Source organism: Primulina huaijiensis, chromosome 2 (assembly GCF_012295235.1).
Source record: "Primulina huaijiensis isolate GDHJ02 chromosome 2, ASM1229523v2, whole genome shotgun sequence".
NCBI lineage: Eukaryota > Viridiplantae > Streptophyta > Magnoliopsida > Lamiales > Gesneriaceae > Primulina > Primulina huaijiensis.
In genome coordinates, this window is record NC_133307.1 from 26,492,438 (window position 1) to 26,514,351 (window position 21,914).

Sequence of the window (21,914 nt, forward strand, 5' to 3'; positions counted from 1 at the left end):
GAAAGTACCATTTTGCTGTTAATCGAGAAATAAAGCATTAAATTGCGACTTAATCCACAAAATAATAATAATTCCTTTTCTATATCATTTTTAGCCCAAAGATACCCCGTACGGACAGAAGAACTGTATTGGTATATTCGTAATTTTATCCAAAAACGAAGTCTGCTTGCGTAACCTTCCACACCCCCTACTTCTATATAAGGCTTCCCACCCCCTCGATTGGAATCGCTGTTCGTTGAGAGTGTGAGAGAGTTTTTCTAGAGAGAGAGAGTCCTCAGTAGTTTAGAGAGAGAGAGCCCTGGATCATGCAAAGTTACGGGGGAGTGATTTTCTAGTCGTAAATTCCACCAATTGTTCTTAGAACTTGCATTTTTCGGCGTCTTTTTGTTTTTGTTTCTGGGAAAACGATGAGTCGATTAGGGTTTAAATCATCGGTTTACCACGGGGACGTGTTTTTGGGGGAACTGGACAATGTCCCGGTGAAGGGTGTGAATTTCCAGTTTGCCAAGAATGAGATAAGGATTCACCACATCTCTCCGAACAGTGAGAGATGCCACCCACTCGCCGTTCTGCAGACAATTTCGGCCTCTTCTATACGGTGCAAGCTCGAGCCTGGAGCTAATTCCAGTCTGAGTTCCAATGCTGATGAGTCGCCATTGATCAATCTCCACGCGTCTATGTTTTACGAGTTCAAGGTTTTAATTCAGCCCACTTTCTCATTTCAACTGATGTGAATTTGCGTTGTCTCAACTTGATGTGTAATTGGCTTGTTTAGTGGTTAAAGAATGAATTGATTGAATTCCATATGTTTTATGGGTTCTTAACTGGTAGGAATGATATTGAGATTTGTAGTTTATCAGGCTTGGTCTGCTGCTTTTATTTGAACAATCGAATTGGTTTCATGCAATCAATAAATGTGCTCTGTGCATGTGTTGATGATTGTTTGCCTAATTTGCCATTGAACGGTTTCGCAGCGGGAACGAGGGCTGCCGTTATTTTGCTATCATAAATGGCCTATATAACGGTGTCACGGGGAACTTTTTTTTTCTTCTTCAAAATTTTCCAATTCTTTTGAGTTTTTCATTAAATAATTTTCGAAGTTCAATTTTTTTTAAAATTTTTTATTTTAAAAATATGGCTGACCGTTACGTGAAATGTCCATGGAACTGGAGCAATAGGCTCTGCGACAGTTGCGAACAATAGGCTCTGCGACAGTTGTGAACCATGGAACGGCGTTTTTTTTCCATGGATGGAATGCTTAAACTTGTGCATGCCTTTATTTGGCTTTTAGGAAGAGTGGAATATGTGCCATTGTTTATCTTCTTGTTGATAATTAATTTGCTTGAATGAGTTCATTATTGTAACTTTTGACCGATTTGTGTAGACTGCTGTTGTGTTGCTTGGTAATGAGGAAGTTCATTTGGTGGCAATGCCTAGTAAGCAGAAGAAGTTCCCTTGTTTTTGGTGCTACTCGTTGCCCTATGGTTTGTACAATTCATGTTTATGGATGTTGAATATGCGCTGTTTAGCAATTGTCTTTGATCTTGATGAAACTCTCATTGTGGCCAACACAATGAAGTCATTTGAGGATAGAATTGAAGTTTTGATGGACTGGATTGCACGTGAGGGTGACCCTATTCGGGAATCTGGGATGACGGCTGAGATGAAGAGATATGTTGAGGATCGTGCATTGCTGAAGCAGTATGCAGAGACTGACAATGTTATGGATGGTGGGAAACTATTTAAATACCAGCTGGAGGAGGTGCCCCTGCTATCTGATGGACATGTACGGGTTGTTCGTCCTGTTGTAAGGTTGCCTGAAAGAAGTATTGTTCTTACACGTATTAATCCTGAGGTTAGGAGGCACTGTTGGTACTCATTAAATTTGCTCTTCTATCTGTATAATCCATCTTTTGTAGCTTTGATTTTTTAATTATATTTTGCAAATGTTGGTATTTTGTTTTTCAATGAATTTAGTTAAACCAAATGCTACATTATTTTTAAAATATCGGCTGGTTTAATCAGTTTTCAATTTCACTTGCCTTCTTTTGATGGATGTTCTTGCATGCAGAATAGAGATACTAGTGTGCTAGTCAGGTTACGACCTGCTTGGCTAGATTTGAAAAATTATTTGACTGCGAAAGGCCGGAAGAGATTTGAAGTTTATGTTTGCACCATGGCTGAAAGAGATTATGCATTGGAAATGTGGAGGCTGCTTGATCCAGAAGCACACTTAATTAGCTCAAAACAAGTGCTCGAGCGTGTTGTATGCGTGAAATCAGGTGAACTCCACTTTTTTTTTTAAGAGGCAAACTCTTAAGTTTTATCTTCCATAAACAAGTTCCTATGAACTAGGTTAACTAGTCATTAGACATGTAGGGGTTCGAAATCTTTGAGATTTGAAAGCTAAAATTTGTCTGCCGATACACATTTATGCTATTTTAACTCTGGGATTAAGCAGTTCTAAAAAATTAGTACTGTGTTCCAGCCCCTTCAAATGTTGCTATTCCTTGTGAATGTTATAGTTGATCTTGATGACTTCAATCTCATATACATATTTTTTCTAAATCCCTAAAGGGGCTAGGAAATCTTTGCTTAATGTCTTCCAGGATGGCAAGTGTCATCCAAAGATGGCAATGGTAATTGACGATCGTTTAAAGGTTTGGGAAGAAAAGGATCAGCCTCGTGTTCATGTAGTTCCTGCATTTACTCCATACTATGCCCCACAGGCTGAGGTATCATTATTACTAATTTATTTTGGCTGCCTAGCACTTGGCCCATATTATATATTTGAAAATAATGTATATGCAGACTGCAAATGCTGTTCCAGTCCTTTGTGTAGCGAGAAATGTTGCTTGCAATGTTAGGGGTGGTTTTTTCAAGTGAGTTTGGTCACATTATTTATTATAACCCTTGGCATACACACAAATTGTTATTTTCTTGTCTGGTCTTTTAGTATTGTTCTAGATGTGCGTGGAGTCTTTGAAACATGGCCTTTTTGAAACATCAGGGAGTTTGATGAACATCTATCCCGAAGAATATCAGACATTTTCTATGAGCATGAGGTGGTAAATTTACCTTGCGCACCAGATGTGAGCAACTACTTGATGTCCGAGGTATAGAAATATAACTCTTGCTCAAACTACAGCTGAAAATATTTTATTTATGCACATGAGTAATTTCGTAGGATGCTGGTCCTATAACAAATGGAAGTTCAAGTGTTCCGATTGCTGAAGGAATAAATGGACCTGAAGTTGCGCAAAACTTGCAGTATTTGGTAGTTTCTTATACCTGATCAATAATTTTATGAAATTTTGTTCATCTCTTTTCGACGCACCATAAGATATTTTGGTACTCAGTTTGCCTTCCCCCTCTCACAAATTTGTGATTTTTGTCATTATTGTTCACTTCTATCTAATTTTGACCAGGATGACAAAAATACTACAAATTCTGTTTCTCATGCAATGGATAATATCACTGAGTTTAAGCCTGAAAGCTCCAAGCTCCCCTCTGTATCTATTGCAAATGCTATTGCTTCGGCATCCGAGAGAGCAATATCAACAGCTGAAAGTAAGGTTTTCTCATATAAATCTTTGAATATAGATAAACGGAGACAGGAGATAAATACCTTCCGTGACTTTTATTAGAATTTAATTTGGTCTAAACCAACTATATTCCAGAACCTAGTTTGCTTGGCGATCCACTTCGAAGAGAGAATATGCATTCAGGTTCCACAGAACAGCCTCTGTTGCCTAAATTGCCTCGACAGGAACTCCTCCTACCGCCCCAAGGAGGTTTAACCGGAGAAAATGCTAACAGAGGGCCTGTCAGTGGCCAAGTGCCAGGAATAATTCCATGTGATCCACCGGATAGGCAACAAGGTCATCAAAACTCACTCAGTCACAGCACATTGTCTTCTGTTCATGCAGAAATGTTGCATGTTTCTCAATCAAAGAATGAAGAGGTTCTAAACACTCTTTATACTCTGTTTTTTGGATTACTATTAAGTACTTTAGAAGCATGTACATAAGTGAAATTTATCGATTGCAGGCTAAGATGAGGTATGATATTCAGAAACAGAATCTTCTACCACCAAGGCAGCTTGCAGGTGTGTCAATTTAAACCTTGGTTAACTTATGGTTTCTACTTTGGGGAAAATCGATTCGTTTTCTGTTACCCCTAGATTATAATGAGAAGTATAAAATGAGCTCTACGCCTCTACCTCTCTGCGCTTGAACTTGAAGTAGCAGCTTCTTTGATTCAATGCCTGGTTTTTAACACAAGTGCGTCATTTTGCCGAGACAGATCTTTTTACTGCAGTTCATGCCAAAAGATTGATTTTTGTTATGTGTTCCTATTTAATGGGACATGGGTGCATAAGTGTACAAAAGTGCATGATAATCTGTTCATCTTTTCGATGAAAAAGAACATTTTTAACCATCTTTTTCAATCAGTATGATGGAATACGTCAATGTATGTGAGGAAGATGGCCAGAATTCTACTCGTATACCACATCTATAAGTTTTCACGAGTGCATGTTTCGCCAAACTGCAACATAATTTTCACTGAAACAACAATCAAATCAGTAGAATAAATTCCAATAAATTTGCCATTTTTGTTGATTGAAATATTTATTAATGAAATTGTTAGAAGTTTTGATTTGAAAATCTTCCTTGATTTTACTTTTTAAAGCTCTCATATGCGATATATAACTTGTTGCAACTCTCCTTTTTCTTTCCTAACTGTGCTATTGTTTTCTGTACTTGGTAGATTTTGGCGCAGCTCAAAACCAGACATCCTATAGTAAAGGACTTAAAACAGATGATGATGTTATAAACATGTTACCAACATTGTCAATTTGTGTGCTTCAAGAGATTGGAAGGAAATGCAGGTCAAAGGTATATCCTTTTCTTAACAAGGTTATGATTTCAATTTTCCTCTTACCTTCATCGAGTCTCATCGTGTACACCTTGTTGCTCAGGTTGAATTCAGGCCTGTTGTCAGTGCCAGCGACAGTTTGCAGTTCTCAGTTGAGGTTAGTACTGTGGTTTTCATTATCATGTAGTGGTATTCTTTTTATAGGGTCTTCTGGGTTCTCTGTTTGAAATGCGTGAGTCTGTAATATATAACTTGACCAATGAAACATTTTTGTCAAACTTCTTTTTTCTATTAGTTTGTGTTTTCTCATGTAGGATGTCTATGTGTGTGTCTTACAGAAGTTACGTTGTGTGAGTTAATGTGCATATCCTTAGAGTTTTGGGGGTTGTGAAATGCGACAAAGTCAATTAGTTCATTTTGTTTCATATAGTCTCTGCACCACGCTACGACCATTGCCCTGTTTGGAGATTTTCCAATTATTGTTGGCTCAAGCAATGTTTGTGGAATTCAGCAATGAATACATAATCAAGTGAACGTAGCTAAGTTATATCTTCACATATTTTGTATTTGTTAGTGCGCTTGAACCTAGTCTTAGTCAGATTTGAAAATGGTGAATGATTTTATTGGCATACGACTTGTAGTATTGATAAAATGAGTCAAATTGTACCAAGCTCATTTAGAGAACTTCTGAAAGTGATTGGTGTCACTGGTCCACGTTGGATTGTGCTTGTATAATTTTTGTAGTAGCAATAAAAACTTTAGTAATTTGACTGAGTTCTATTATAGACATCTAAGTGTATAGAGTGTCTTAAGTGTATAGAGTCTCTTTTTGTTAATTTTAACCTAGCCATCTGGTGCTTAAGCTGTTATTTTTCTGATATTTTTTTACATGAACAGAATCACCTTCTCTAATCCATACTAAAACCTCCCTTCTACTTTTGGGATGTGTGAGGAACTAACACCATCTGATTTGTATTGATAAAATGAATGAAATTGTACGCTTTAAGCTCATTTAGAAAGCTTCTGAAAGTGACAAATCCAAGCTCGATTATCTTTTATGATACATATCGGAGCGATAAAAACTTTAGTGATTAGACCGAGTTCTATTACGGCGCAACTATGTGAATGATAACTCGAAGTGATTAGAGTCTCTATTTGTGGATTCCAATCTAGCCATCTGGTACTTAAGCTGTTATTTTTCTGATATTTTCGACATGAATGGCTGATGTTTTACCGGTAGAATCACCTTATTTTGTGATTGATGCTAAAACCACCCTTCTACATGTGGGATATTAATATATGAGGAACTAACACTCTCTAATTCTTTTATGACCACCGTTGTGCTTCTTTGAGATTCGAAGCTCAGTTGTCTCAATGTGTAGGTTTTCTTTACTGGTGAAAAAATTGGCGTTGGGATGGGCAGGACAAGGAGAGATGCCCAGCAACAGGCTGCGGAGAATGCCCTTCGGAGCTTGGCTGGTATGACCCCTTTTCAGTGATTTACTCAATTACTCCATACCATAATTTAAAAGTAACGGAATTGTCAATACCATCCACTAGTTCAGAGCCTAGATATAGTTTTTATTTGATCTTTATCATTAAAAAATTATTTGTCTAACTTCCATATCTCTGTGTTATTCTCCATTGGAGAATGCATCAGCATATCTGGTGGGTTTTTTTTATATAGAAAATGCTAGAAGAGGGTTAGAGTTATGCTATTCGTAATTTTCTTGTAAATCCAGATTTATCTAGTTATATCTATATTTACATGGTTAATTTTCGAGTTAACGCAACCAGGGGTCTCGTAATGATTTTCTATGGCCCTATGGGTATGATTCTTGGGGACGCATTAATGTGCTAGAATTGGCATATCTAGTATATAATCTGTTGATTTTCCTACCTGTTTTTGGAGTGGCCCTATGGATATGATTCTTGGGACACATTAATGTGCTAGAATTGGCATATCTAGTATATAATATGTTGATTTTTCTACCTGTTTTTGAAGTGTTGTCTTTCGGGACTGTTTGTTTTCATCTTCGGAAACAATTTTAATCCCGCGAATGAAAACAATCCAACTCTATCATGACTTTTTAACTAGAAATTGTTATTGTTTGCCCAAATACTGTATTTTTATATTGTGTTTGAAACAAAATATGCTACTTAGTTTTAAAATAATTATCTGCAATAATTGTTTACATGTATAACACGAGTTAATATTATTTCTCTAATGTCAGACATATATTTTGTTTCCCTAATAATATTTTTATCCTCCCCAGAATAAACTTCCTCCAAAAAAACCTAAAACCAAACCGATTTATCCCTTTTGCTTTTTTATTTCCAATTGTGCAGAAAATGATATTCCAAAATTGTCCGCTATTCATAAGTTGAATTTCAGTGTATTCAATTCTACTGACATTCATAAATTTACTTTCAGTGGGTTCAGTGCCATTGACATTCATAAATATACGCTCGGTGGGTTTAATTCCACTGTTTTATTGAATAGGCTGCTGATAAGAATGAAAGTTTTCGTCACAACTATCTTCAGGAGGGAATAGTGCATGTGAGATATGGAAGGATTTTTGTTGGTAGTTTGTATAGTAGATCACATCATCGATTATATTTCTCGAGTCCAAATGAAACTGTATTTTGAATTTTGTTCCTTAGAACAGTTGAGTCACGTGATTGGCCTTATAATCATTTGGTGATTGTGTTATTATGCTTCTAAAACTATGTTATGAAGAATTATCTGACACTTTTTTCTTGATCTATTTCCCTACTTGTTTTCCTAAAGAGTTTCAACAGATGAACGGATGAAGAAGTATCTGACACTTTTTTCTTGATCTATTTCCCTACTTGTTTTCCTAAAGAGTTTCAACAGATGAACGGTAGCAATGATACATGGTCTACCATAATCAATTACTTTATGTATGTTTTCTATGTAAATTTACGCATGTTAAAATAACATAAATTCAGGGAGTCGATTAAAATTCTAGTGTATAACATTTAAACTGTCTAGTGCAAAGAAGATTTGTCATTTTGAGATGGATCTGTTAATTTGTTTTTTTTTTATCAGGATCTGTTAATTAATTTTGTGTTTATATGCATCAGTCCTTTTCAGATTATTGACATGCAACATATTGTTAATTGTCTCTGATGTGCTCTTGATTGTAGATAATGATTTTCTCAAATAGTTGCTTTTATTGTTCATGTTGTCCATGAGGGGTAACACTGATTTTGTACACATTTTAATGCAGATCATTATGTAGCTTATATTTCACCTCATTCTAGATCTCTGGATAATGTTTGCGATGGAAATGTACTTGAGAGGGAAAATGGGTTTCTGTGGGACACTGTGAAGCCTGTATCAGAACAACAATCCTTGAAGAATGGTTTTCCCCAAGTAAAGTAATTCAGAGGTGGAAAATTTCGACTATGCTTCCCACCATTTGATTCAGTGATTACTTGAATACATTTGGGATTCTTTGATAAGGTTGTGTGGCATCAAGATGCGGTCAGTGAGATCTTGACATCTTTCACCAGATTAGAGAGCCGAAACAGTGCAGGGTGGAATCTGCTTCATTTTTGGAGGTGAGAAATTTGATGGATCCCAGCTTGTTTCAAACCACAATTCCAGAATATCCGTTGGGTTTTAACTCCCAAGAATCATAATTGTCATAATTTTTTGCCTCAGCTGCAAACTTCTTCTACATGTGATCTTTTTGTACATCAGATTGAATCAATTATATCCAATCAATGCTTTTTATTGATGGTCAAGGACTACAAATTTCTCTTCTTTTTCCTTATTTTTTGTATGAACTTTTACTTTCTGGAAGGCAGCGTTATCTATTTTTCTGTGGTCCCCAATTGTTTCAAAAATGGAATTTGGCAGTTTTACAGTCTCGATAGCCCTTATTTTTTTGGACCCAATATAAGCAGTCTCTGGGTTTATGCATATCTTCGTTCGATGTCAAAGATCTATTTATTTCAAATAAATCTATTTTTATTTGATCCTTACAATAGGAATTTAACATCAACTTTGTTGTTCCTTGTGAGACTATTCTATCACATCCAGTAATGGGATAACATCACTTTCTATACGAATGATTTATCTGTCTGGGCATGAATGAATATTCTTATTGGGACATATTTATTGTTGATCATGTGGAAACGTCAACCTAATTGTTATCCACCAAGGGCTTTCACTAACGTTGTCCTCTCAGATGTGCTGAATAGTCACTAGTTTCGTCCAAAAATATGACAGGTTACCGTTCTGGTAAATCATCAAGCACAAAAGCATATCCACTCTACCAGGTAAAATATTACTTTTAGCTTGTTTGTGTTTTTTATTGTAATTGGGTGCGAAATGATCGAGGGCACACAGGTATTTCAAATTTAAACATAGCAAGTGTGTCTTGTAAGAAAATTTATGCCCCTGCTTCTGTTTATTGGTGGAACACCATCAGAGTTGTAGATGCCGAGAAGTTATTCAATTTGTTGCACTTTGATGAGTGATTTTTCTACTCATTAACAGGCATGGATACCTAGGATCTTCCTTATGTTAACGAGCTATGATTTTTTTTATTTTTCTATTGTGTTGTATTTTAGGCTCTCACATCCCATCAAAACAAGCGCTCAAAATGACGTTCAACCGACCTCGCTCTTGGTGGTATCCCGAGAATGAACTTTGCTAAAGAATATAACTAATGTCTCAAAATGCCGAGCAAACATTTTGTGCAATCAGACATAGGAAATTTGTTCTCTCGAGTCTTGACAAGATTGTTCAAGTTTTGTATATATAGGCGTCGTTTTACCCGGATGCCTCTTTTTCCAGTCTTATTACCATAATCAAGAATTTTGATTAACAGTATGATTTTATAGCTTTTGGAAAACCAAATGTACATTTCGGAAAACTTTTCTTGTTAACCTATTACTGGTCCCACACCAGTTGCAAGGTACCTGCACGATACTGTCAGTGACCTGTGTGTGGTCTGCAAGAAAATGTGAAATGTTGCTATTATTGTATTGGTTCTTTGTCTGTATCTTTTAAATTGACCGATTGGTATGGATCGATTTATTACTTCAAAAGACGAGCCCAATTGACATTACCGTGATTCTCAAAAGTAGATCCAATGGTCATTAACGCTTATATCTGTTTTCTCAAGTGGGCTCCTAGCTTAATTCATTGTCTCATCTGAAAAAATGATGTGGTCCGTTTATGGTTTGAGGTATGGGAAATATGTTGTCCGTTCTGGGCGTTGGATCTCCGTGAAGTCGAATTATGGTTAAACATTTGGTAACCCAACTTTCAAGACTCAAATTCATGAAACCTCTTCCAAAATAATTTTTCAAAATCAAAATAGCATAACTACCTGATCAATCGAAATAAAAAAATACATTAAAAATTACTTCCCCCCTGAAATTTGATTTAAATTCAAAAAAGACTAGAGTTTCTCGTTCAACCACCATGCAAATCCCCATGTATATTCTGTAACGTGTTTCTAAGAAAGATGGGGAAATGGAATTGCGGAGAAAAGTGCCAACAAAGTTTTCGAAAAAGCGAATCAATTGATTGCAAATCCCATTGACATTGAGACTTATTTTATGGTCCAAACCATAAAATTCAACTATGTACGCATGTGAATTTGATAAAGCATTGACATTGATAACGATGTGATATGAACAAATGCCATGTACCCAAAAAATATATAATTCTAACTTTAAAAAAATTCTAAGTTTTAAATGTGTTATATATATGTGTGTGTTTGCATTGATGTAACCGTAACAAATCAATGAGGTCAAAATCTTACATTTCGGAGACCATTGACTTCATTTTTCCAAAGGTCTTTAGGGACGACATTGAAAAATAAAAACGACTTGCTGTGCTCTGAAGTGGAGGCAATGGAGCTCATTTCTCTCGAAAATGTGGGTAATGTTGTTGAGATATTATTCTATGCATCGAAGGTAAAATTTATGAATATATGTAAGATACATTAATTTTTTATTAGACCTTATATATATTGATAAAATATTCAATTTACTTAAATGCATCATCGGACAATACCTTAAGAGTAACTTAAAATTTCCTTAGAAATTCATAAATAACCCGTACATACTATATATCTGTCTGAATATCCAAATAACGGAGTGATGTCAAAGTATTCAAATAAAATTTCATTACATAAGAAACTATATGATAACAAAATTGTGCAGACATTAGGAGGATAATAAGAGCATCAATTCTAACCCACTCAGCGTATTGGAAGATAGAATTTGAACTTGAAAATAACAAGTTGTTGATTTGGATGAACCCGAAGCAAGATCCTCATCTCCAAGGATTAGTTGGAGGTAAACTAAGGCACCTGCTTAATTTCCAAGAATATAGCTTTATCCTTTTTTTTAGCACACTCTATTTTCTTCATGCAACACATGATCTATATATTTCCACTTAAATTATACTCCAAACGTAAAGAATTAATCTTGAGATTGAATTAATCTTTTTAATCAAACGAACATTCATTTATTATTAAATCATTAGAGGTCCAAGATTCAGAGTTGCTTAACATGTTAATGAACTAAAAAAAATTGTACTTTCTAGAAATATTATGGATGTATTAACTTCCCCAATTAAAAAGGCCTATGCTCAAGCGTGAAAAGTTCGAAATCACGCAAATGGCCAAGTGCCAAAGTCTACTGGAGTCATTATCGAACTTTTGAGGAAGAATCTTTATCTCTGTATATATAGAACTGTAATCATCTTCACTTCATCTAAGCACAATTAAGCGGCCATAGCCATTTTCTTTATCTCCATTTCATGGCTTCAATGCCGTTTAAATTTTTAACCATTTTCTATTTCTTCCTCTTCTTCTTCACTGCACTATCTTCAACCTCTGTAACGCAGGGAAGAAGCAATGAAACAGATAGACTTGCATTACTCGCCATTAAAGCAGAAATAACCCACGACCCGTACAAAATCTTGACATCTTGGAATGGTTCAGTGCATTTTTGCAAGTGGGATGGTGTCATTTGTGGAAGTTTGCACCAAAGAATCGTCACCCTGAATTTGGCTTCACTTGAGTTAGTAGGTACCCTGTCACCTTACGTGGGTAACCTTACATTCCTCGCTGGCATTAATCTTGAACTCAACAATTTCCATGGGGAAATCCCACCTGAGATTGGTGGTTTGTCTCGCCTCAGGCATTTGAATTTAACTAATAATTCTTTTTCGGGGGAGATACCGGCTAATCTTTCGGGTTGCTCTAGTCTGGAGCTTCTCAGGTTAGGCTGGAATAAGTTAACTGGAAATGTACCTGCTCAGCTTGGAACACTGCAGAATCTTCAAAGATTTCAGCTTCATTTCAATAACTTTACAGGAGAAATCCCTGAAAGATTTGGTAATCTTTCTTCGATCAGGTCTCTTTCGTTTGCTGCTAATAATTTTCAAGGTTCCATTCCTGCTGTTCTTGGCAAGTTAAAGACCTTGAGTTTTCTTGGATTGGGTGTGAATCGGTTCGATGGCATGATTCCTGTAGAAATTTTCAACCTTTCGTCGCTTGTAACACTATCTGTTCCTTATAATCAGCTTGAAGGGATTCTGCCGTTAGACTTGGGATATAATCTTCCTAACTTGCAAGTACTGAATCTTGGTCATAATTTGCTAACCGGGCCGCTGCCTTATTCGTTATCAAATGCTTCAAATCTTGTTGAATTCGATGTTACTGGCAGTAGTTTTACTGGGAAAATTTCTATTGATTTTGGAGGTTTGCCTAATCTATGGTGGCTGGTTTTTGCTTCTAATCCTCTAGGGATAGGGGAAGCTGGTGATTTACAGTTCTTGGATTCTCTAGCTAATTGTAAACAATTAAAAATGCTTGATTTGAGTGACTGCCAGTTCGAAGGTACATTACCTTATTCTGTTGGGAACTTATCAACTAATCTTGTGTCGTTAAGATTGGGAGGCAATAAACTATCAGGTGGACTAAGTGTGGGATTTGAGAACTTGGTTAACTTGACCGAAATACAGTTACAAAAGAATAGATTCACAGGTACAATTCCTACTGCTTTGGGTAATCTTTCTAAGCTTCAGTTGATGGATTTGTCGGAAAACGAGCTTTTAGGATGCATTCCTCCATCAGTGTCTAAGCTAAGTCAATTGTACTCGCTCCATCTCGAAAAAAATCACTTAAACCAAAGCATTCCTATAAGTTTTGGAAATTTTCAATATTTACAACAGCTGGACCTGTCTCACAATGAACTGAGTGGCGCCATACCAGGAAATGTGATGAGTCTTTCCTCTCTAACATTGTCACTGAATCTAGCTCACAACCAATTATCCGGCTTGTTGCCCTCTCAAGTGGGAGGATTGAAAAATCTTGAATATTTGGATGTTTCTGAAAACGAGTTATCTGGTGAAATTCCTAGTAGTATTGGTGGTTGCGTGTCTTTGGAACGCCTTAACATGGCCGGAAATTCGTTTCAGGGTCCTATTCCATCTTCTTTTAGTTCTCTGAGAGGTCTAGAGTATTTGAATCTTTCATGCAACCACTTATCTGGTCAAATTCCTGAATTTCTTCAAAGTCTTTCTTTGAAGAATTTGAATCTGTCTTTCAACCAATTGGAGGGTAAGATACCAACAGAAGGAATATTTAGAAATGCATCTTCATTCTCTGTCATTGGCAATAATAAGCTTTGTGGGGGTATACCAGATTTGCACTTAGCCACATGCCCAGAGAATAAGTTTGACAAAAGAAAGCTTCATAGACGTCTTGAGCTCATGATCCCTTTACTTTCCGGGCTTCTGGCACTGGTTTTGATATTTTCTCTTCTCATTATACGTCGTTCAAGGAAAAAACACCAAGAGACTTCCCCTGAGTTTTCGTCAGAATTCAGAATGTTCTCTAAAGTTTCTTATGAGTCTCTGTATAAAGCCACGGATGGATTTTCGTCAGCAAATATGGTTGGTTCTGGCAGCTTTGGAATCGTGTACAAAGGAATACTCGAACCGGATGAAATGCCTGTTGCAGTGAAAGTATTTCATCTTAATAATCGCGGGAATTTGAGGAGCTTCATGTCTGAATGTAGAACCTTAAGAAACATCAGGCATCGAAATCTTGTCAAGATCTATACTTCCTGTTCGACGTTGGATTTTTCAGGACATGAATTTAAAGCATTAGTTTACGAGTTTATGCCCAATGGAAGTTTGGAGAGCTGGCTCCATGGTAATCCAACAGAGCAAAACAGAAATATCAAGATTTTAAGTCTGCGAGAGAGACTAAACATCGCCATAGATGTTTCATCTGCTCTCGATTATCTGCATCATTCTTGTCATGGAAAGATTGTTCATTGTGATCTGAAGCCGAGCAATATACTTCTAGACGAAAAGATGATGGCTCATGTGGGAGATTTTGGCCTCGCAAAGTTCATTTCAGACGCCTCGAACAAATCTCGTCCAACTAGCAGTTCAGCTGGACTTAGAGGAACTATTGGTTATGTTGCACCAGGTAATGCTAAAATCCCAATTAGTACTTACCAATCTTTCTTCAAAATCGACTAGTTCTATAGTTTTATCTTACAGAATATGGCATGGGCAGCAAGTATACACCCGAAGGAGATGTCTATAGTTTTGGAATTCTTTTGCTAGAGTTGTTTACTGGTAAAAGACCTACGGATAATGCCTTTAACAAGGGAATGAACCTCCATAGTTTCGCGAAGACAGCGTTTCCTGATAGAGTGAAAGACATTTTAGAGCCCGCGATAGCTCCAACGAGTGGAAAAGATGAAGAGGAGAGAAACACCACAGACTATGATAGTAACGCAGAAAAAGCAAAGCTAGATCAAGAGCTAGAGTGTTTGGTCTCCATCATCAGGATTGGGGTGGCTTGCTCGGTGGAATCGCCTTCACAACGGATGGATATTGCTGATGCTGTGAAGGAACTGCAATTGATCCGAGACATTCTTCTTGCATCCAGCATCATTAATGGGTGCTCTTCAAGCGGGTAAAACTTCACTACTGCTTGTTTCGGTGAAATCCGACAACATTTTCCGATTCATGAAATGGGATCGAGCCTTTGTCGCTGACTTTTGTTTGCCTGTTTGGTATCAGGAGCCTGAGATTTGGAGGTTCTTCAAGCCGTTCCGCCACAAGCAACTGGCAAAATGTTTTATGACGGGATCATCGCCTAATCGTTCGTGTATGAACTTCATGCATCACTCAAACTACATCTTCTGCTAAGCAGTTTGATCCGACTGCTTGCTGCTAATATACGTAACCAAGATCTATCGCATGAAGTACCTGTCATTTCAAATGGCATTCGTTTTCATAATAAGAACATGATCATTGGCCGGCAGATCAATCTGTTTTTAGCCTTCATAATTTAGAAACATTTGTTCTACGTTCTTGATGGTTTATCTAACTGATTCTGCAAAATTAAGATTTATATTTCCAAGGTAATTACTATCGAAGTTTATATTAAAACACAATATTCCAAGAATTTATGATTCATAATGGATCTTCACAGCAGTTAAAGTCCTGCTATAACGTGCAAAAATGCCATTTATGAGATTTAAGAAAATGTATTATTACATCAAGTTCTCCACATTTCTATGATTTTCCGATGATTTAATGAAGATGTGAGACGGATCATTGATTTTAATAATCTTGGTCCACTTTAACAGTGAAGTGTACTACTGATCATTAAAACTCGTTTTCTTTGATTTAAATGAACTAAAAATTGTGGTATGTTATTTAAGTTTTTTTAAAAATATATATTTTTTAAATTTTATTTCGAATATATCTTTTTCTGTAAATATAATCAAAGAGAATCCATTGGCCTTCATCTGATCCTATTCAATATGTTTGATGGATACACAAGTTTGAATTTTAAAAAATAAATCTTGTTTATTAAAATAAACAGGAATTACAATAGGTCGGATTTAAAATCGACAATGTATTAAACCCGCCCTGTTCGGGACAGGACTAGACCCGGTAAACAGGTTTAAAAGTGGGTCTGGGGCGGGTGATGGTTTTTAATGAACCCACCCTGTATGTATATTTAAAAAAATATTTATAATTTACATTAATATTGAATTAATTTTCTTTTTAAAATGAAGATATAAATTCCTAGGCTTTAACTTGTAATAATTATATATATTTTTTTTCTAATTTATTATTAAAATGTTATGATTATGATGTAATTTGATAATGTATTAATTTTTGAACTTTTTTGTTTTGCAGTTAGTAGAATTGAAAATATGTATGATATTTACCGGGTTTATGGCTCTAACCCGAATCAGACCCAGACCAAACCTGCTTCGTTAAGTACATCCATAAAAATAACATTACAATAGGTAGTATTATATATATATATATATTTTTTATCTGAATAAGTCATTTTTGTTAAATAAATGTCGAGAAAATGTCATATATTTAAATCTCAAATTCTATGTCATTACTTTGTTTAAATGATCCTTCGTGTTGTTGAAAATTTCTAATCAGCAGCTTACACAAAAAGTCTTAATCTTTTTGGTCAATAAACTTAAGTAGACGATAATCATTCCTCAAGCCAAATTCATGAAGTGTCTTGGGATTAACAAAATGTAGATTGTATAGATAATCACAATTAATTTTTATTCAATTACTTGGGGAATCGGGCACTGATCTAAATAAAATCTATTGTAATCCTCTAATTAATGAAACTTCGAAGTTCACACGACTAGACAAATATAAATAAAAATCTTAATTAAGACGTGCATTAAAGTATTATTAGCTAAAGTACATTATACATTAATGTTTCCATGTTCATTTGACTTAAGTGGCCTATTTAATGCAGTCTTTTCCATAGGAAAAATATTATTTCACACATTCATGTATGCATAATTTTCAAATTAATTTTAAAATGATGAAAATCAATGATAAGTCGTTATATATTTTTAATATAAAAAATAGAGATTAGAATGGGAATTGTATTGGAAGTTTTACAAATTCAAAAGATTGGATAAGGATAGAGAGGGGTATTTACAAATACAAATCGCTAAAAGCTTCCTCTAATAATTTTTATAAAAGAAAAAAAATAGTATACATGCATAAAATGCATGTTTAGCATTTCAATAAATAAATAAATAAATTGGATTTCCCACGAGATATTTTGTAGAATCATTAAATTGAATAAAATATATATATACTAAATAAAAAACTTTTTTAAAAAAAAATAAAAGATCCACAGATTTTTTTATCTCTGATATTGATAATATATGCAAATATAAGTAATTTTTATGATATGAATCAGCCATTTTTTTATGCGGGTGTCAGCTAAAAATCTTCATAAATTCAACTGCTTAATCTGATCCTAACCCAAAGAATCACACTCAAATATCATACCCTTTCATGCAATATTATCTTTTTTGTATGTTAATCTTTATCTGCTCAATTATTCCGCATCTGCCGCCATGAAAATCCTCACTTGAGTTCTTAAAATCCCATTACATTATGTAGTTTGGACTTTCTTTAATTTTTATGGGGATGAAAGATATGTTTGATTCTTTGAGAATTATTTTCCTGAAATCGAGCATATTCTCCACCTTCACTTTTGTTTTGATAATTCTGGCTTTACTTTTCGCCGACACAATTATATATAATGGAAGCAGTGATCATCATCAGTTGCAGACTCAGATTTCAGCAGAAGAGATCAAAGTCAAGTCATTAACAGATGAAATTTTTACAGAAACTGATGAAAAGTTTGTTCGTCCAGAAAGTAAGTTCAAACATGTGGAGGAATCGGAATTGTTTGAATCATCTGATTTATCAACGAAGTTTGATTTGAGGGTTAAGGAATTCTTCCGCAGAAATGAATGCAAAGTCAAGTTCTTCATGACATGGATCGGCCCGGCGGATTCGTATCGAGAGCGGGAGTTTTTCGGGCTCGAGACCTTGTTCCAAACCAATCCCCAAAGCTGTTTGATCATAATGTCAAAAAGTATGGATACAGTTTATGGAGACAAAATTCTTGAGCCGTTGATCGGGTGCGGTTTTCGGGTTCTGGCCGTGACTCCGGACCTGTGGGGTCTATTCAAGAAGACTCCTGCTGAAACATGGCTCAAAGAAATCAGGAATGGGAGCAGGGATCCGGGGCAGATCCCTCTAGCTCAAAATCTGTCCAATCTGATGAGACTTGCTGCTCTATACAAATATGGAGGGGTTTACTTGGACACTGATTTTGTAATCTTGAGAGATTTTTCAGTGTTGAAGAATGTAATCGGAGCTCAAAGTGTCGATATCAAGGGAAACTGGACAAGATTGAATAACGCGGTTCTTGTTTTCAACAGGAAGCATCCTCTTGTGCACAAGTTTATGGAGGAATTTGCATCAACCTTCGATGGGAATCGATGGGGTCACAATGGGCCATATTTGGTGTTAGGTAAGATTTTATTTAATGTGGTGGGACCCACATTAAATAAAATAATAATAAAATCTTTTCCCACATCGATTGATTTTAAAAATTGGACGAGGGAATTAGTTATAAATAGAGCTCAATTCCTTCAGTTATTGTATCCCAAAATCAAAAGCTTTTTAGCTTTGATAAATAGATAGTGCATAGAAAAAAAGAGTGTATTTTTTTCTTGAGTGCGGGAATTCTCTTGTGTGAGTTAGAGAAATTATTTTCTCGGTATACTCGGGTTGGGAGTGTGAGAAATATTGAGTGTATTGGTGTATACACTTGTTGTAATATTTCTTCCGGTTATAAAAGTTGCAGTGCTCCGTGGACGTAGCCTATATTGGGTGAACCACGTAAATCTTTGTGTTCTTGTTGGTTATTTTATTCCGCAAGTTTTTGGGTACTATTATCATCGTGGTCGGCATCGTTTCGGGGGTGTAATTCCCCAACAACTGGTATCAGAGCCTTGTTGTGAAAATTCTTAAGAATTCTGAGTATGCTCTGTGGTTGCAGCTTTGTCTGATCTTCCACATCAGAAAAGATTTTTTAGATTTTTTGCTAAGGCTAGAGAAGTGATGGCCGGAGATGATGGATCGGGACCAGGAATCAACAAGTTCGATGGAACAGATTTTTCGTTCTGGCGGTTACAGATAAGAGATTATCTGTACAGTAAGAAGCTCCATCAACCTCTATCAGGAAAGAAACCGGAAAAGATGGAGGATGATGATTGGGAGCTCCTTGACCGACAGGTTTTAGGTGTCATACGATTGACCCTAACAAAGAACGTGGCGCATAACGTGGCGGAGGCCAAAACCACGGAGGAGATGATGACCATTCTGTCAGACATGTACGAGAAGCCATCAGCAAACAACAAAGTACATCTCATGAAGAAGTTATTCAACTTGAAGATGGGAGAAGGTGCTTCGGTGGCAAAACACATAAATGAATTCAACACGATTGTCTCTCAGCTGACATCGGTGGACATCAAATTTGATGATGAGATTCGTGCACTTATTCTTCTGGCGTCTTTACCAGAAACTTGGGAACCGATGCGGGCAGCGGTTAGCAACTCTGTTGGAAAAGGAAAACTACAACTCAATGATGTTAGAGATCAAATCCTAGCTGAAGAAGTTCGCAGGAAAGACTCGGGTGAAGCAACATCATCGAGATCTGCTCTAAATCTTGATAACAGAGGAAGAGGCAGGAGTGGTGAAAGGAGTTCCAACCGATGGCGCGGTAGATCCAAGTCAAGAAATGGAAAAGACAAAAACATCTCTGAAAAGAATATGAAGTGCTGGAGCTGTGGTGAGACTGGTCACCTGAAAAAGAACTGCAGATCAATGAAAAATAATGCCAATGCTGTCACTGATGAAGTACATGATGCTCTGCTATTATCCATGGAAAGCCCTGTTGATTCTTGGGTTATGGACTCGGGAGCTTCGTTTCATACCACTGGTGATCGCGATGTATTTGATAATTACATCGCTGGCGATTACGGAAAAGTTTTCCTGGCTGATGGAAAACCCTTGGAAATTGTTGGTATGGGTGATGTACGGATGAAGATGTCAAATGGATCTGTCTGGAAAATCAACAAAGTCAGACATGTACCAAATTTGACACGCAATCTGATCTCGGTGGGACAGCTCGATGATGAAGGCCACAATGTGACCTTCGGTGATGGTTCCTGGAAAGTGAACAAAGGAGCCATGATTGTTGCTCGAGGAAAGAAAACTGGAACATTGTATATGACTTCCAGTTGCAGAGACACATTAGCAGCTGTGGATGCTGGAGCCAATTCAAGTCTATGGCATTATAGACTTGGACACATGAGTGAGAAGGGAATGAAGATGTTGGTGTCAAAAGGAAAGCTACCAGAATTAAAGACTGTTGAACACCAACTATGTGAAAGCTGTATCTTTGGAAAGCAGAAGAAGGTGAGCTTTTCAAAAGGCGGTAGAGAACCGAAAGCAGCAAAGTTGGAGCTGGTTCATACTGATGTATGGGGACCATCTCCTGTGACATCCCTTGGAGGCTCGAGATACTATGTCACATTCATTGACGATTCGAGTAGAAAAGTTTGGGTTTATTTTCTGAAAAATAAATCTGATGTTTACGAGACCTTTAAAAGGTGGAAAGCCATGGTGGAAAATGAGACCAACTTGAAGGTGAAGTGCTTACGGTCTGACAATGGTGGAGAATATGAAGATGATGAGTTCAAGAAATATTGTGCACAGAACGGGATCAAGATGGAGAAAACCATTCCTGGTACACCTCAACAGAATGGTGTAGCTGAAAGGATGAACAGGACCTTGAATGAACGCGCAAGGAGCATGAGATTGCATTCTGGATTGCCAAAATCATTCTGGGCTGATGCTGTTAACACTGCAGCATATCTGATCAACAGAGGACCTTCGGTACCACTGGACTACAAAATACCCGAAGAGGTTTGGAGCGGCAAAGAAGTAAACCTTTCTTTCTTGAAAGTGTTTGGATGTCTATCCTATGTTCATATTGATTCAGCAAGCAGAACAAAACTTGATCCGAAATCAAAGAAATGCTTCTTTATTGGTTATGGAGATAATGAGTTTGGTTATCGTTTCTGGGATGACCAAAATCGGAAGATCATTCGGAGCAGGGATGTAATCTTTAATGAGAAACTTCTGTACAAGGACAAGTCAGACATTGGAGCTGGAGATGAATGTCCTGAAGTCGAGAAGACTGATGAAGTGCCATTGACAAACATTCCTGTGAATGAATCGAAAACCAGTAACCAGGAAGATGAAGAAGAAACTGCACAAGATGATGACCCACAAACTCCGGTGATTGAACTCAGGAGATCTTTGAGAACCATTAGACCACCTGATAGATACTCCCCTGCACTTCACTATATTTTGCTGACAGACAAAGGTGAACCGGAGACTTATGAAGAGGCAATGCAAAATGATGATTCAACCAAGTGGGAGTTGGCCATGGAAGATGAGATGGATTCACTGTCATCCAATCAGACGTGGGAGTTGACAGAACTTCCGCAAGGCAAAAAGGCGTTACATAACAAGTGGGTGTACCGGTTAAAAGAAGAGCATGATGGTAGCAAGCGGTACAAGACAAGACTTGTTGTAAAAGGCTTCCAACAACGGGAAGGAATTGGTTACACTGATATTTTCTCTCTGGTGGTAAAGTTAACTACTATCAGGACTGTACTTGGATTGATGGTAAAAGAAGATTTACATCTGGAACAGTTAGATGTAAAGACGAGGTTTCTTCATGGAAAGCTAGGTGAAGAAATGAATCAATCACAGGGATTTGAAGTACGAGGAAAAGAGAAAATGGTGTGCAAACTTCAGAAGAGCTTGTATGGTCTCAAACAAGCAAGACAGTGGTACAAGAAGTTTGATGGTGTAATGAATAATGATGGTTTTCTGAGATATCAGGCTGATCACTGTTGTTATGTGAAGCTTGATGGTTATTATATCATAATACTGATATATGTAGATGATATGTTGATAGCAGGAGCTTGTCTGGAGCAGATTGATAAACTCGAGAAAAAGTTATCAAAGGAATTTTCTTTGAAGGATTTGGGTGCTGCAAAGCAAATCCTTGGAATGGGGA

The 21,914-nt window shown here is 36.7% G+C and overlaps 4 protein-coding genes across 8 annotated transcripts in view; all 4 read left to right on the forward strand.

The window, feature by feature from the left end:
* Positions 1–21,914, forward strand: part of LOC140971100 (cation-dependent phenylpropanoid and flavonoid 8-O-methyltransferase 1-like) — a 46,937-nt gene that overhangs the window by 12,496 nt on the left and 12,527 nt on the right. The gene's annotated exons all lie outside the window — the stretch shown is intronic.
* On the forward strand, positions 234–9,920 carry LOC140971087 (RNA polymerase II C-terminal domain phosphatase-like 2). Of its 4 annotated transcripts, XR_012174251.1 has the most exons (17): positions 234–695; positions 1,385–1,855; positions 2,072–2,282; positions 2,578–2,735; positions 2,812–2,882; positions 3,011–3,116; positions 3,188–3,277; positions 3,429–3,570; positions 3,681–3,964; positions 4,051–4,108; positions 4,771–4,898; positions 4,982–5,035; positions 6,261–6,357; positions 8,133–8,294; positions 8,369–8,466; positions 9,140–9,189; positions 9,484–9,920. XR_012174251.1 is itself a non-coding variant. In XM_073433156.1 (15 exons), exons 1-14 carry the CDS (start codon positions 408–410, stop codon positions 8,285–8,287), a joined length of 2,313 nt encoding a protein of 770 aa, XP_073289257.1. In that variant the 5' UTR covers positions 234–407; the 3' UTR covers positions 8,288–8,294; positions 8,369–8,652. The 4 variants fall into 4 exon arrangements, 2 of the variants coding, with proteins under 2 accessions (XP_073289257.1, XP_073289256.1); XR_012174250.1 differs by having other exon boundaries at positions 8,133–8,466; positions 9,484–9,919; XM_073433156.1 differs by lacking the exons at positions 9,140–9,189; positions 9,484–9,920 and having other exon boundaries at positions 8,369–8,652.
* LOC140971090 (uncharacterized) lies at positions 11,543–15,270 on the forward strand. Of its 2 annotated transcripts, none has more exons than XM_073433166.1 (3): positions 11,543–14,375; positions 14,450–14,870; positions 14,981–15,270. In XM_073433166.1, exons 1-3 carry the CDS (start codon positions 11,690–11,692, stop codon positions 15,039–15,041), a joined length of 3,168 nt encoding a protein of 1,055 aa, XP_073289267.1. In that variant the 5' UTR covers positions 11,543–11,689; the 3' UTR covers positions 15,042–15,270. The 2 variants fall into 2 exon arrangements, with proteins under 2 accessions (XP_073289267.1, XP_073289266.1); XM_073433165.1 differs by having other exon boundaries at positions 11,544–14,375; positions 14,978–15,270.
* The window catches only part of LOC140957962 (uncharacterized), a 6,092-nt gene continuing 1,340 nt past the window's right edge, over positions 17,163–21,914 (forward strand). Inside the window, exon 1 of the mRNA XM_073415377.1 lies at positions 17,163–18,287. Within this exon, the coding sequence (XP_073271478.1) occupies positions 17,387–18,287 (901 nt within the window). The 5' untranslated portion in view covers positions 17,163–17,386. The remainder of the gene's footprint in view (positions 18,288–21,914) is intronic.